The sequence below is a fragment of the Macrotis lagotis genome, chromosome X (assembly GCF_037893015.1).
Source record: "Macrotis lagotis isolate mMagLag1 chromosome X, bilby.v1.9.chrom.fasta, whole genome shotgun sequence".
Classification (NCBI taxonomy): domain Eukaryota; kingdom Metazoa; phylum Chordata; class Mammalia; order Peramelemorphia; family Peramelidae; genus Macrotis; species Macrotis lagotis.
Window position 1 is genome coordinate 218,488,124 of NC_133666.1, and position 17,144 is coordinate 218,505,267.

The 17,144-nt window shown below is 37.0% G+C and overlaps 1 protein-coding gene across 1 annotated transcript in view; it reads right to left on the reverse strand.

Moving 5' to 3' along the window:
- Positions 1-10,283: 10,283 nt before the first annotated feature.
- FAM81B (family with sequence similarity 81 member B) overlaps positions 10,284-17,144 on the reverse strand; it is a 76,326-nt gene continuing 69,465 nt past the window's right edge. Inside the window, exons 7-8 of the mRNA XM_074202239.1 lie at positions 12,755-12,944; positions 10,284-10,615 (exon numbers count right to left, since the gene is read on the reverse strand). Of these exons, the coding sequence (XP_074058340.1) occupies positions 10,482-10,615; positions 12,755-12,944 (324 nt within the window). The 3' untranslated portion in view covers positions 10,284-10,481. The remainder of the gene's footprint in view (positions 10,616-12,754; positions 12,945-17,144) is intronic.

The following is a 17,144-nucleotide window of genomic DNA, read 5'->3' on the forward strand; positions in this document are numbered from 1 at the left end:
AAAGCTTGCTGTGTGAGATTCAATTTTGCACAGTGCAAGTTAATTAGACTATCATCACAGCTGTTTCTGATGTAGAGGAAATATTAAGAGAAATATGCTTATTTCTTGTTATTGTTATCTAGTACCTCCTTACTGAAATCTAAATTGTCTTAGCTTCTTTCCCAAACTAAATGTAAACATTTCAACTTCATTCCCAAACACACCCTAGGGCTATATTTAACTAGGTATTCTCTAAAAAAAAGCAGAATGCACTTTTGAGTTGAATTTACTTTAATAACATTTTTGTCCATTACTTTCTTAAATCAAGACAATCGACAATAGGGCTAATCCCCATAAAAGGGGTACTGAGACAGTGGAAATAACTTCAACTCCTCCCTCCCAGCACCAGGGGTTGTCTAATTTCTCTTCTTTTTTGCTGTTCTCCCTCACAGTTTATCCAATGCTGCAGTTGTTGCTGTTGCTAATCCCTTCAGGGGATCACCCCACAGCCTTTATCTTCCCTCTCCTCTAATTCTTGCTAACCTCAGTAAAAAGTAAATAAACTTTTTTGTCCCTAACTATGTTTGGCTCAGAGCCAAGTCTTTCAGGAAGAACCTGAAACCACCATCATCACTACTTGATAACATTCTCAGAATTGGAGAAATAGAGCTGAAGAGGAAATCAACCTTTTTCCAAAAGGCTAACATTGTCATCTCACACCTTGAAAAGTAAGGACAAAAATAACTGGTTTTTGTTAATTGAATTGAATTTTTTAAATGTCAAGATAGATATCACTTGGGTCCTGTGTGTATCTTAAGATGTTTGATTTGACTATTTTTTTTTTTTGCAGAGTGGATGGTGGAAGTGGGGGTGTTGCAAAATTGCAAATTATGGATTTTTTTTAATCTTCGGTACCTGGTCCTACTTCCCATTTTAACATCCCTTCTCCCCTCTTCCCACAAGTTCTCATCCTCTAGCTCCAGTTAGATTTCTAAAGGTTCTCTCTTCTAGAACCAAATAAATTTTGCTAGGTTAGAGATGATAAAGGACTAAATTGTTGTCACAGAGATATTTGCATTTTAATAAAGAAAAAGTTCTCTAAGCATCTTAGGAGAAAAGAAATGAAGGAGTAGAATTAAGTATGAGATATGTTTTCAGGAGAGCTGTTTTGTTGAGTCCTCAATATTCCTAATATTCCTCAAATCACATGGTGAAAGTGACTGCTCATTCTATCTGCTAATTCTCACATAATTTCACATAGGCAAAAATGTATGAACAATATGTTCTTCCCTGGGAAATACATCTTTATTAGTCAGATGCTAACAACATCTTTCAGGAAGGGCTTTATGCTTTGTTTTAATGGTCAAGATTTATGGAGGAAATAATCTCAAGTGGACATTAGCATCAATTCCTCTTCCCTAAATCAGCAATCATAAGGTTTCTAGAACTTTAGCTTTCCTCCCTTGGTACAAGGGCAAGGAGTTCATTCAAGTGAGGAGTTGACATTTTCCATCAGAAGGGGAATAATTATTTCTTTCTTCATCCTTCTTGGAGATTTTATCTATTTCCAGGGTTGTTTCAAGTCAAAGTTTCTGTTGTTGTTGTTGTTGTTTTTCCTTCACATGCCTTACTTCGGACCCCTTTGAACTCAGATATTTATAAATCCTGTTTAGAATGAACAAGTGGAGGAAATGGAATATATGAGAGCTTAAATATCACTTATACTAATGAGAGATGTCAGAGTTATGAGGAGAGGTTGCAGAGAACAGGTACAGGTCAATGTGTGAATATCAGAGCAGCTAAGGGATAGCAAATACAAAGGAGATGTCTGGACATTGCCTTCAGGGAAATTCCCAGCTCCACTCAGGCTACCTAGGTTTCTCTTATTGGTGCTGTGAGTTCATTTAAATGAGGAAGAAGGTTGAACTAGAGAAGGGAGGAGCTTTACTTGCATCCTTTCCCTTTCCTAATTGGAGCTTAACTGTTTTTCTGGGCTGGGTCTATGTGTTAAAATTGTCCTGCATCTTATTCTGGTTCCCTTTATCATCCCCTTTTCCCCTCCAGTCAGTATAGAAACATTTGGGGTGTAGGGTATGTTCAAATAACCAATACCTCTGCCAGGAAGGCTGCTGAGCCCTTTTCAGGGCTGCTTTTCATCTTTGATATCTACCTGAGCCACCTCTCTCTTACCTGTGACTCCAAGAAGCTGTAGCATGACAGTGGCTCCACCCCAGTAAACTATTTTAGCAGCTATGTTAAAGAAGGTTGAGGATAACTAAGGGGTTCCTTGGTGAGTTGGGGGGGGGGTTGTCTACTCCAAGCATGTGTGTTGAAGGCCAGCTTCCATAGGAATGAGGACACAGATGTCCTTGGAACTAAAGTAACCAAGGATAAGCATGTATTCTTACTCATTAACAGTTTGGTTGGCTCACCAGTGAACCCTGGCTCTAGAGGTATGTGGGAGGCTTTCTGATAAGGAAATCTACAGACTTCAAGGATAAATATTGTAGATTTAATCAGAGAAGCTATGTAGCTGGGTTTCGTCTGATTTGTCATATCCTAGATAAATTTTGTTATAAAAGTCTGGATATTCAACAATAAAGTCAAGAGATTGTTTTTATGACATTAAGTGTTGGTGTTTTTCATGACATTTAAGTATTTGCGGAATATCTCTTCAACCTGGCTTTCAAGTCAATGTTCAGATGCACACCTGAGTTATCATGGACAATACATGTGAAATCTTTCACTGGTGGAATGGACTTATGAGAACAATTTGTTCCAATGACCATGAAGGTAGCAGAAGAACAGGTGCTCTGGAGCACTTAGAGCTTGGTTGGACATCAAGGATGCCAAGGTCATCCACTGTATCTTGAGCCATCACCAATTGTCTTGACTCTATCTTGCCACTGAACTGTGATGACTTTGGAAGAGAGAATGCAGCCAACAACTTTGTGAAATTCTGCCTCACTTAAATCCAATTTACACATCATAAAAAAGATGTCACTCATATCATTTTACCATTCCTATCTCAAAGACCTGTGGTGACAGGTGAGGTGATACACTGGGAGCTGTAGTCACAATCCTGAACACAAGCAGTTCAAGTCATAGGGTCATCACCTCACTAGAAACAGTATTGGAATTCAGTAGCCTCCCAGGTGTCTGAGCAGCCTTTAAAGGATTTCACTGCTCACCTCCTGGTGTGAGAAAGGACCTAGAAATGGAACCCTAAAATTTTTCTGCCTGCCCAATCCTGAACTAAAGCAGGCAAGGATCCTCCCCCGTGATAGAAACACAAAAAACTGTACAAAAACTTCTTCAAATAAGATTCCACTATCATTGATACATGGAATGTGCACATACTCATAGACAACACAAAATCCAGTAGACCTGAAAGGTGAATAGCTTTTGTTGCAAGAGGACTCAACAGGTATCACATCTAAATAAAGCTCTAAGTGAAACAAAGACCAGCAAATGAAAGTCAGCTTACTGAAGTTGGAACTGGATTCATGTTTTTTCTGGAGTGGCTGCAACGAAGGGGAGTGCCATAGGTTTTACCATCAAAACTAATCTAGTCAACAAATTTGTATGCCTACCAAAAGGGGTGAATGACAAGCTCATGACAATGTGATTGTTATTTGCAGGAAAATGTCATGCTATATACTCCCACTATGACAAACCCTGATGAAGTCAAAGAAAAATTTTATGAAAATCTAGAGAACCCTCATCATTAGTGTACCAAAAGAGGAAAAGTTTATAATTCTAGATAATGTCGATGCTAGATTAGGCTCAGACAACCAGATGTGGCAGGGAGTCTTTGGGAAGAATGGAGTTGGAAATACCAACAACAATGGTCTCTTACTCCTGAAGACTTATGTATCTCATGACCTTCTCATCACAAATGCTGTTTTCCATTTATCTAAAGGTGATAAAACTTTCTGGATGTACCCTCCCAGAAAACATTGGCATCTAATGGACTATGTGATTGTAAGAAAAGACAACCAGGATGTGAGAGTGACAAAGGTACAGAGTGCTGGACTGATCATAGACTCATCCTCTCCAAGTTAAATTTTCTGTTCTCTATTAGTTCTTCATATTGAAGATGACCTCACTAACCAACAAATGATTGGAGGTATGAATTGTACAATTATGTTTACTATAGTGAGGGGTACACAATGCAAGGCATCCTTCTCTCTTGCCTTTACCAGAATCATTCCATCTTGGGGTCTGAGTTTTAGGAAAAGTCTCTTGGCCTAAATGATTTTGATTTCTCCCATATCAGTGAGGTAACTGCATCAGCAATGCTGGGCATGTACTAGCCTGTGCTATGTGATGGTAATATTCAACAACCTAGTTAGTACATCCTAACCTGTCACTCAATGGGTTACTTATTAGTATGATCTTTCCTCTCAGATGTTCCATTTTTGAGTTGTGATGGTTGGAACTATGATGGTATCTGATTGTCTTCGAACCTTATTTGACAACTTGGTACATCCTAACCTGATTATTAGTCTAAGTTAAATATCCTTGTTCAACAGAAATAACAGCTCCAAAGCAAAATGACTACCAGAAAAATTATTGTCAAGACATTAGAGTGCTTCTCTGAGTGAGAACAATTTGTTGCTCACTTAGAGGGAAAGTTGAGTCTATAAATTGGCCACAGTGGAGTGGGCAGCTTTCAGAGATTTGGTATGCATTGCATTTGTTCATCTGGGTCAGAACATTCACATAAAGATTGATTTGATGAAAATGATGAGGAAATATAGAGACTGTTAAATGAAAAATGAGATCTCCACAGGGTTACCAGCAGGAGAGTTCATCCATTTCTAGGAAGGCAGTGTTTAATTCCATCAAGGTAAAGTACAAGAAGCTTATAGAGAGATGAAGGAGTCTAGGTTCAGTAAAAAGGCAAATGAAATTCAGTTTTATGCAGTTAGTAACAATCCAGAGTGTTTTTATGATTCCCCATAGGCTATTTATGAACCAAAGATATATGATACATTTCAGCTACTCAGTGCTAAAGGATACATATTGATTAGTGATAAGGACATGATCCTAAGAGACTTAGGATGAATACTTCCATAGTATTCTTAACAGACCATCATCAATCCATGCAGAAACCATTGACTCTCTAATTCAAGGTGAAGTCAATTCATCCCTGGCTGCAATTCCACTTGAAGCAGTGGTTTTGATCCTTTCATGTGGCAAAGTACCTGTTACTTATTCTATTCCATCTGGGATTAGTCTGGGTGGGGGGTCTTTTATTCATATAAAAGCTGACTGAAATTTTCTAGGTTATGTGGCATGAGGAGGCTATTCCCTAAGAATTTAAGGATGCCTTCAATGTTCATCTCTAAAGATAGATTAGATAGGTAAAGATAGATTGTCCTGTGACAATCATAACAGTGTTTTTCTTTTAGTCACTGTGGGCAAGATTTTTTTTTTTAGGTTTTTCAAGGCAATGGTGTTAAAGTGACTTGCCAAAGGCCACACAGCTAGATAATTATTAAGTGTCTGAGGCCAGATTTGAAGTGAGGTACTCCTGATTCCAGGGCCAGTGCTCCATCCACTGCACCACCTAGCCACCCCTTGGGCAAGATTCTTGCAAGAGAACTCATGAATAGGCTTTATCCTTCACTTGGAAAGATCACTTATTTAAGAGCAAGTATGGCTTCAAAAAGGGTCTTGAGGAACAATCAATATGGTGTTTGCTAGTCCAACAATTCCAGGAAAAACATTTACAGATCTGACCAAGGCCTTTGATAGTGTCAGTTGTGAGGGGTTTATGGAAAATTATGCCAAAATTTGGTTGCCTGGAGAAGTTCATCATTATTGTATGTCAATTTCATGATGGCATGTTTGCCCACATTGTGGAGATGATGTAGACAGTGGACAATGCTCTCATGATTTTCCAGTCACCAATGGAATGCAACAAGAATGTGTCCTTGCTCCCATGCCTTTTAGCATGATGTTTTCAGCCATATTATTAAATGCCTTCACTGAGGATGAACATGGCATTAGTCAGCTACTTCACAACCAGAAAATTCTTCAACTTGAAAAGGCTAAAAGGCAAGATCAAAGTGGAGCAAATATTGTTGCATGATTTTCTGTTTAGAGATGATTGTGCAGCCTCTGAAGCTGAGATGCAACAAAGTATGGATCGATTCTCTGTTGCTTGTGCTAATTTTGACCTAACAATACCTAGAAAATACAGGTACTCCATCAGTCATGTTGTCTAAGTACTCCCAAATCCAGGCATTTTCTGTGCCTTTCACCCTCCCTATTCTCTTCCCTACACTGCCTGCCTCCTTTCCCATCCACCTTCCCCATACCACACTGAGAGAAATGATTATAAATAACCAGCAATTTGGGGGAAATCCAGAGTTTTCCCCTTTTATCTAAAGTCCTAATTTTAGAAGTTCAGTATCTTGAAGGACATTTTGGTTATCAGATTGGAATTTCTTCTTCAGACCCTAACCACATGAGGAAACCATTGTCCTCTGCTCAGGTTTGGATGGGGATAGATTCTTTGAATAGATTGCCCAAGGTTGGCTTAGAAGTAAATAACATAATCAAAATGCATTTGAATAGGCTCAGCCCTGTTAACCAGTCAGAGCAGATTATCATTTGGAGTGCGGGACACCACTTCTTCAATGACATATAAACTCTGAACCCTCTGCCAAGGTCGTCTTTGGTCTAAAAGACAGATGAACAAGTGGCCATTCTTTTATTAAAATGCTTATATTAATAAAATGATTAAATTATCCAGAAATTATGTCTCTGAAACTTTTTAAATGCCATAATACCCCACCATTTGCCTCATACTTTCTGTGCCTTATTAAAGTGTGATTGAAGTATTACTCCCCACTTGGTGCTAACAGGGTCTTTTCTAGTGAGTATCCAAAGAATGAATTGCAATTGCTCCTGAATTGACCCAGAGGGGACCCCCTTTGTGGTTCTATTCCCTTAACCACAATAATTCCATAAATTAATTAGCATTTCAATCTGGGTTAAGTCTGTACCCTGAAAATTTAGGTTCAATATTGGAATGAAAGGAGACACTCGTAAATCATTCATCAGTTAACAAAAAGGGATTTACTTAACCATAGCAGGAAGATATTCAGCAAGGATAGAGATGGATACCTTAAACTGATTCATCTAAGTGACATTCCCTTGCTTAAATTGTTCATCATGATCCCCCTCCTCTCCCCCAAGCATCAGAGAGTTCTTTGGAGTTCCTCTTGACTGCCTGGTACTCAAATGGTAAAAAAATGATGTCAATAATCTGAGCCTCCTAAGTCTCAAGGATAATCTCTAATACTTTGGAAAGAAAAACTAGCTTTACTTACATGGGGGAGTTGGGAGAACTAGGGGGAGGGTGGTTAAAATATTCTCACACTACTGATGTAGTAGTCCAGGCCTAGTACTGAAAGTTTGAGATGACAAAATAAGACCCTCACTCTAGGTTACCTGCAGAACATTTATTTAGACCTGGCATTGAAAGGATATTTAGCAAGGATACTTCACCGATTCAGGTGAATACCTCTGCAGGCTGGTCTGCTGCTAGGAAGCCATGGGGAAGAGCTGCTGTCTCTATGAGCTGAATGCTGGCTTTTGTACTTGAACCACTAGGATGCTGTATCAGTAATGAAGATTTAGTGTTCTGGGCCTCAACTTTCAAGGATGGTTTCAATACCTTTTGAGGAAGCCTGTTTGAGGTAGGCCCTAAGAAAAAGTAGCCTAGTCTACCTGACTGGATCCTGGACAGTATTACCCTTACCATGGATACAAGTCCTATTTCTATTCACATGTTAGAATAAATATGCTTTATATTTATTTGAAGGTGGTTGTATATAAGTACACAGAATGCTCCTAAAGGTAGAGTTAGACAAACTCAAACACAAAGTCATAGAGAAGATTAATTATTGAGAGACTTCTACAATTCAGCTCAGAGCTATGTCAGTCCAGAACTGCTAATATGTGTTCACAGGTTACTCTTAAGGAAATTTCAAGGTTATGGAATATATTCCTTAGTGAAAGAGAAAGGGTCTAAGTAGCAATCTATGATGTCCAGAGAAGATGGTAAAATAAAATGTCAACAGAGAAGCCACCTTATATAGGTTTAGAATGTTAATAATTTAAATGTGGTTAAGATAATGGTTTTGTCACATCTTCAGAGACTGACTGACCATATTGTACTTTTATAAAATAATCAATTTCACTGATATTTTTGGATACACACACACACACACACACATACACACACACACACACATATATATATATATATATATATATATATATATATATATAGTCAGAAAGCCCCTGAGGAGGATCATATTGACAGAATACTAGGGGGTAGACTCTATCCATGCAATTTTGTATGGAGAGGCATAAACCCTGCCTTTGTACTTGTATATCCCAAATCAGGTTGAATAACTGTTAAAATGTCCTAGCCAGTGCCAAGGTATCTTGTTCTGAGAATTCTTTAGGATTGAACCTATGTTGTTCTCTAAACTGTTACAAAACCCCCAAACCACACCCTAAAAACTCAGCAAAGGCTCTCTATTGTCTTCTTTTATCATTAGCTCCATGTCTTGTCTTTGGAGTCATCCATTAGTGAAATGAAGTCATATCATAGCTAGGCCATTATGTGACCTCTGATGGTAATATGATGCTCATATTAATAAAATGATTAAATTATCCAGAAATTATGTCTCTGAAACATTTTAAATGCCATAATACCCAAGATAGGGATGAATTAATTGTTTGACCAAATATATCCCAGGAATAATGTTATAAATATCCAAATGATTCTTGGCAGAAGGGTTTCCCTACCCCTACTCTATGATATCCAAAGTGTATTTGACTACTAAATATTAAGTTTGAAAGCAATGGACAACCAAATTCTTCATATCATTAACAGATTTAATGGCACACAGAAATTACAAATTACAAAAAAGTCATAAAAATTATTTATAAGAACGGTCTCAGAAATTTATTTTTATAACATACATAGAAGTGAATACAATTCTATTCTTTATCAATGGAGAAAACATCAGAGATAATTTCCTTTCTTGGTTTCCAGAACCAGTGAAGGAAGATATCCTATGAAAGCCTCAAGAGGGCTCTAGTAACCTGTTAATGAGCTCAATGATTAGGAAATTAGACACATTTCATTACTTGTATTTTTCCTTCTAGGTAATATAGTTCCATGTTCTACTTACTCTCAATGCTTGTGGAAAAGACATAATTACTATGAAGAAGAATCCTGAATTTTAAGTCTAAATAAAAATATGTTTTTAAATATTTTACATTATAAATTAACATTTTTTTATGAGAGAAGATATGAGGTTTAGGGAAGTTAATCTTTGTCCAATAAGAGAACTATACACTATTCAATTGTTTAATAAAGAAATTGCATTCATTCAGCAGGCATATTGAACATCAACTATATATAATATACTGAGTTAGGAATTGTGAAGGATACAAAAAATAAGAAGGCATGGTTGCTGCTCTCATGGAGCTTACAGTCTTGTAAGGATAGAAAGGAAGGAAACAATGTATTTAGTGCCTACTATGTGGCCAGCATGTGCTCTTTACAAATACTATCATATTTGATTCTTACAATTATCCTATGAGGTAGGTGCTCTTATTATCCCCCTTTTAGAATTGAGGAAACTGAAGCAAACCGATTTGCCCAGTTATGTAATCAGTATCTGAGATCAGATTTGAACTTAAGTCTTCCTTGTTCCAAACCTACAGATTATCATACCACCTATGCTGAGAATGGACAAGAATCACTATAATACAGAGTATAATATAAAAGTACATTAAGAGAGGCACAAAGTTCTCAGAGGTGATATAGATGCTTTCTAGTGGAAAGAAGCATGAAGGAGGTGATAACTGAGTTGGTCTTTGAAAGATGGAGAGGCTTTGGAAAGTCCATTGAGGAGGAGAGTGAATATTCCAGGGGCAGGGAATAGCATACATATTTTTTCCTGGATAAATTCCCACTTGCATAGATACATAGCACTGATTCTTATCAGAAATAGGGATGTTTTAGGTTTCATGGCAAAAATAAACAAAACCCAAAACAACAAAAACTCTTCGAAAGCTAAAATCTTCTGGGCTAATAGCAATATGAAAGTAGAAAGGGTGTTAGATTTAGAGGCAAGGTCCTGGATTTAAACCTGAATATGGTCATCTTCTACAGATGTGACCTGAAGCAAACCTTATCCAATTGGGCCTCTTCATCTGTAGAATAAGCAGGTTGGATGAGATAACGTTCAAGGCTTCTTCCAAATCTATGAGTCTATGTTTGTTTCCCTTCAATAAATGAACAAAAAAACACTTCTTTCTGTGTTGCTTTATAGCTTCTTTTAAAGTGTAGGCTGAAATAGAAATATAAGTAGCAGGATTCAGATTTTGCACTCCTGGTTGCAGTTATTGAGCAAACCAGAAGCTCCATGGACAGAAGAGAACAAAGAAGATGGAGACAGAGTTTATGTTTCTTGAAGTTCCACTATCTGGCGATGCAACCTGTTTATGTCTTTCTGGAATTTATATTTCTCTAATTGCATCTTTGTTGTCTGTATTTGTTGAAGGGATTCAAGAGACTCACGAATTGATTGAAATCCTGGTATGAAAACAGATATATTTAATTTAAACCATGCATTGGAACAGTTTTAGTTGGTTTTTTTTTTTAAACAAAGTCTCCTAGGCAGCCATACTGATATCATTGATCACTGTTTCATTCAAAGCATGTTAACTTCCATTAAGGGCTATCTAAAAAGGTCTGGCAATCTATCTTGTAGCTCAAGGAGATGTTTTGGGTCAACAGTGCTACAAGTTGCATCTGAATAGAGTGTGAAAATTTAATTCAGTTCTGTTCACCCAAATATTGCAAAAGGAAATAGCTGAATATTTTAAGTCTATTGCAAACAGGGCTTTTCCATCTGCCAATATTTGCAGACCAACAAGAATAGGCAATCAGTAAAATGAGATTCAGATAAGGTGTCAGTATGGATTTGGACTTAGATTAAAATTTTGTCTCTGCCTCTTATTACCTTGAACAACACAACCTTCTCTGGGCCTCACTTTCCTTAGCAGTAAAATGAGGGGGTCTGGACTATATGACTTTTGATATCCTGTCTTGTTCTAATCTATGATCTTATGACATTTCTCTTGATTCTAACAAAATTTAAAGGTCTTATATGAGGGAGCCTGATTTTATACATTTTAAAAACTTCTCTTTTAGAAATCAGTAGGAGAGATCCTGAGCATAGACCAAGCCTTGGGACTAAGGAAACAGTAGACAGTAGATAGGTTTGGAATTCTCACTTTTTTAGAATTCCATCTATAAGGGAGGCATAAAACCAGACATGTTGTAAATTTTACGCATGGCTGCACTCTGGTGGGTGGAAAAAATCACTGCATTCAAGTGAAAGCCTAGGGGATTGAAAGAGGTGGCATAAAAGTGATATAATTTAAATCCAGGGCATTATTCCTAGCCTAAAAATAATTAATTTGCTTGGGTTTGGGAATAGGTGTTGAGGCAACACTTTGTGCCAGAAATACCTAAATGAAATAATTTTGCTTTTCCTACCCTAGAAAAAGTGCTGTCAATGCCAGACAACATAGGAGATCTTTATCACATTATGTGTGTATTTGTTACAAGGGTTTTCTTTTTTTTTTTTCTCCTCCTAGCAAGGGTGGAGATGAAGGGAGAGAAAATAAAAGCTCATCAATAAAATTTAATTTAAAAAAGATTGTGGATGATAGAATGGATATGTAGTTGTGTGCCCTTATTATTCTTTATCTCTTAAAGGATTTAGACTGATAGATATACTCTTGGTATCACAAGTTAGAGACAGATGACTGCTGTGCAATACCAAACTGATGCTCTTCCTTTGCTGAAGTTAGAGGATCTTTCCAAATTAATCCTCTGTTTTTACAGCTTGACTCTGATACCATTAGCCTTTAGGCAGAAAAATCTGTAATACCACTGGATTTCCTAGTTTACTCCTTTCCTCCTCCTTCCCTCTCCCGCCTGGGTCTCTGCTTTCTTCCCTCCCCCTCCCCCCAAATAAAAGTTTTGTTGGCAGTCTCATGCCCCGAGCAGACTCATTACCTGTAGTTTAATAGGAAAGGGCTTTAGATTAAATGTTCCATTTTCCCAATACACAAGCAAATTAAGATTTGATGTTCTTTAAGGTCCCTTCTAGCATTAAAATTCTATAAACTTGAAGAATTTAGAGCAACTTTCAAGGGTACATCCTTAATAATGTGATGACCTGTGATTGTAGGTGGTTAATTTAGAAACTCCATATCCAGTGGCTTGGTAGGATCATAGATTCATTGATTTTGAACCACAGGCCTTATCCTTTTTGAAAGTATAAGGAAAGAGGAAATCATTTTTCAGAAAGCAGCTAACTGAAAATAGGGAGCATTTTTGTGATTGAGGTAGGCAGACCTAGAGGCCTTGAGAAGGTCCCACCTAATACCTTAAAAAAATTTTTTTTAAATAATTTTTTGGATTTTTGCATGGCAATGAGGTTAAGTGACTTGTCCAAGGTCACACAAGTAATCATTAAATGTCTGAGGCCAGATTTGAATTCACTGCAGGTCCTCCTGACTCTAGGGCTAGTGCTCTATCCACTGCAACACCTAGCTGCCCCAGAAATTTGTTGTTTTTACACAAAGAAAGTGCCTTAATAAATCATGTTGCCTATGTCTAGATAGAGAGATTTTTGATTAATATATAAGTAAAACTCACCTGATTGGTACTCATTTTGGATTTTGTTTAGCTCTTCCCATATCTGTCTTTCCACTCGATTCATCCTTTTGTACAACTTGTTTTCTTCAGACTTCACTTTGTTCAGTTCTATTTCAAACCTCTGATTTGATTGTTCTGATTTCACTATTAATTCATTCACTTTTCCTTCCAATTTATTTTTTGTTTCTTCCTATCAAAAGATATAGCAAAAGCAAACAAAAAAACAAAATATCCTGCAATAAACTGTATTTGAGCATAGACACTGCAAAATTTGTTCAGTGCAGTCAGTTTTTGCCCATAAGTATTAATTCCATCCAAATCCTTTTGCCTTGGAAATTATTCTTATTAATAATTATCTCATTATTATTAAGATAATTACTAGCACTTTAAAGGTTGCAATGTACTTTATAAATGTCTCATTTGATCCTCACAACAACTCTGAGCAGTAAGTAGTATGAAGATAACTAATTTCTGTGTGTATGTGTTTTCTATTCCACAGATTGCATTAGAACAATATACACAATACCTGAAGGAAATGTGAGAAACAGAATGGAGGCAAAAAGGGTCAGAATCAAATGGCTAGTAGAAAGCCTCTCCTGAAGGGGGTCCAGGTTTAAACCAGCCTAGACTGGCTGAGTTCAAGGATTGATCACTGACATTTCACTAACATGCATTCTTAAATAGCTTTATACATATTAACTTCTCCACCCAAGGAAGAGTTTAAGGTTTATTATAATAACATTGGTTGTATTTTAAGGTATGTTCAGGGTGGGGGAACATGTCAAAGGGATACATACGAGGGGAGGGTACTGTAGAAGCCTGGGCCAATCCTGGCTCTGTTGGGAGGAGTAGGATTGAACTAACAGTATAAAAGCTTACTCTAGTCTCTGTAAAGGTATGGATGTTCTAAGGAGCTCTCCACTCACTTTTTGCAAGAATCATAATAAACATTTCCTTTGCTCACTTTGTTTCTTGGAGGAGTCCACTGATCCCCATTTCTCACAAATTGGGGTTCTTATTGGGGATACTAGAGGGCCCGAGGAAGTTGTACAGGGAGGCTTTCAGGGAAGAGCTCTCCCACTCTTTGAGTGGTCCTTGCTTTCTTCTCTGACTTGGCACTCAAAAAGGTTCTGGGACCTGCGGTTTTTCCCAGGGGAGTGAGTAAACAATTTGGAAGGGAAGAGAGTGAAACCTGTGAGTGCTGAATGCTGAAAAGGGTCAGGTAAGCTGATATATTCGGTAAGACTGGGCAACACTGAGGCTAATCGCCACTTTATTGGTCTAGAATTTGAGGTAAGAGACTATTTCTTAGTTAGAAGGAACATCAGAGGTTTCCCCAAAGACAATCTAGGTGAGGCCAATCCTGTGGACTGTAGGATCTTCGAGAAAAAGTCCTGAGATGGAAACTAGTATTTTAAGAAAAAAAAAGGTACCTGGGAGGGGCTCCTCCCCAGATCCCTGTGGACAACCCCCTGGGGATCGGGAGTTCAGGGACTGTGACTATGTGAGGGTCTTCTAGGCTTACTGTTTGGAACAGCAGGGGAAGGATACGAGACCGCACCTTGGGGAGTCTCTGATGAAATAGGCAAGATGAAGGAATATGGGAAATTCTGGAGAATTGTACATGTGCTAGCAGTAAGGAAGATGAATGGATGAGATGTGTTTGTACGCGTGTTTCAATTGTATGTCTTGATCGGCTATTTCCAATTCCCTGTTAACATTTATGTGTTCCAATTGACTGATTTTTAGTATCTGAGTTTTCAGGTCCCCAGATTGGACAATTCTCCACCCCCCTTTTCCTTTAAAAATGTGTTTAAATAAGTGTTAAACCACAGAGGTCGGGGTCAGAGGAGAAGGATTCCAGCCATCCCACTGGGAAGAGAAGGGAAGTAAGGTCCTTTTTTTCTTCCCATTCCCTCTGGGAAAGAAAGGAAGGAAGTCAACCCTCCCCCCGGCCCCCCTTTCCCGGTCTCTCTCTTAGCCTCTGATCTGAAACTGGGTTGCAGAATCTGTGCTCAGCTTGGCCCTGTTCTGCTGCAGGCTGAAGCATTCAGCTTGGACAGCTCCTCCCTATTCTTGTGTACTGGGTATTGTGGGACTTTTGAATGCCTGTTTTTCAAAGTTAAAATATATTTGAAGGGGAAAGTGTCCTGTGAATTAATGGAATTCTTGCTATAAATTAATGCCTGTACCTTACCATAAAAAATTCATAAAATAATTTGAAAATAGTTTGTTATTGGGTTGTGAATAGTTTAAGAGGTTAAAAACAATTATGGTTGATATTTTTTAACTTTTAAGGGGAATATTTTAATTGTGAAAAATTAAGAGAGACGTGCTGTGATAAGTAAAATCATGTATTGGTAATATGATTTTTTTATAGCCGTAAAAATAAAATTTTAGTAAGTCGTTAGATCTGTCCAAAGAACAATATTTTCAAGATCAGAAAGAACATTTGTAAAATGGATTTTAAGGGAATTGAGAAGGGAGTGAAAAGGATTAAAAGAAGAAATGGAAAGAGTGATAAGTCTGGGCTTTTTATGGGTCATAAGAAAGTATATTTAACATAAAAAAGATGGTCTTAAGCATATGAAGAAGGTATGAGTAAGTTTGAGAATTATATAAGAACTGGTGAATCAAAAGTTGTTATGTAATCTTTCTGGGATTTTGGAATCCAGAATTGAACTGAGCTAAATTGTACTCAGACATGAAAATTGAAGTAAAATTAAAATTCTAACAGCAGACACTATGTAAAATCTCTAGTAATGAATTTTCTGGGGAAAAATGAATCCCAGAAATATTGAATACTTGAAAGAAATGAAACTCAATGTTAAAATTGAGACTCTGTATATGAATCCAGTGTAATTTTGGTTTATCCTGGTCTCAGTCTAACTAAAACAAATTCACTAAATTATGAATCCTCCTTTCATTCTTTTGGGCTTTTAAAAGACTAAGGTGAAATTGATTATCATCTGATCTTAAGATTTCAGGGTCTAGCCCACCCTAGAGTATTTAGAAGAAAGTAATGTTTTAACTTCAACAGGATACTGTGGAAAGAAGTTGGGTGTTTTTTTTTGCTCGGTCTGTGATCAGTTAATTAGAATAATACTAATGAAAGTTTGCAAATAGTTTGATAACTAGGAGTGATTTTTTAAAAAAACTGTTCTTGTAAAAGTATCAGGAGTTAAGGACTTAATTATTTGATAGTTTTTAGATCAGGAGTGATGTGAGACAATCAGCATAGGTCCAACTGAAAGTCTGTCTTGGGGAGAACAGAAAAAGTTTAAGTATATTATTTGACCCTCCTTAATTAACAGCTGCCTAGATGTTTAGTCTGCTACTTAGCCAGAGGGAAGGGTTGGAGGAGTGAACTAAGGTTGCAGGTGAGAAGGCAGTTCTCATTTAGAGGCTAGTCTGGGAATAAAGCAAGAACTTAGATAAGGAAAAGCATCTTCAAGTATGCAGAGACAGATGGGTAGAAAGAAATTTTTTTTAAGCTTGTGTCTTAGGAATTTTTCCAATTTTGTATTTCTATACCTCAAGACTTCTCTCGGGCATAAGTTCCAATACCAAATCATGGTTTACCCCATTCAAGGCTACTCAATATTTGAGATTTGGCATTAGGAAATTTATATACTAAGCATTTAAAGTTGCTATAATAAGTGCAAGTAGAAAGGATTTTGTTGTTTTGATCTGAATTTGTTGCTATTCCATGGCATAAGAGTTACATTAGTGTTCTGAAATGATCATATATCTAAGATTAAATTCTTGAAGAATCTAATTTTCCTTTTGAGAATAGGAGTATATTTGGAATAGAAGTAAATAAGTTTGTAAAACAAAAATGCAAAACCCATTAAGATTAAGTTTAAAGTTAAGAAACCTTTTTGTTACCTTGTTCTAAGGGAATAAGATTTCAGCATGGAAACTTTGTGTCTAGTGAAGATTATTAATTCATATGTCATCTTATTTGGAATCTAATGTATCTTAGGTGTGTTACAGTTGGAAGATCACTTGTATAGCTATATGCAAACTGAGAGTCATCTAAAGATATTCTGATTGTTTTAAGGATTCTGGAAGCAATGGTCTTGGTCATGTTTATTGAATGTGGATAATATATGAGTATATTAATAGAAAATTTTCCTGTAGAATGTTTCTTTATGTAAATTTAGATTATTGTGGTTATACATCTCAAATCTCTTGTTGTTTGCTTTGAAGTAAAAGCATCTATTTTTTCTGTGATGTTCTCTTGCTATTTCTTTTTTTTTCTTTTTCTTTTTCTTTTTTTAGGTTTTTGCAAGGCAATGGGGTTAAATGGCTTGCCCAAGGCCACACAGCTAGGTAATTATTAAGTGCCTGAGGCCGAATTTGAACTCAGGTACTCCTGACTCCAGGG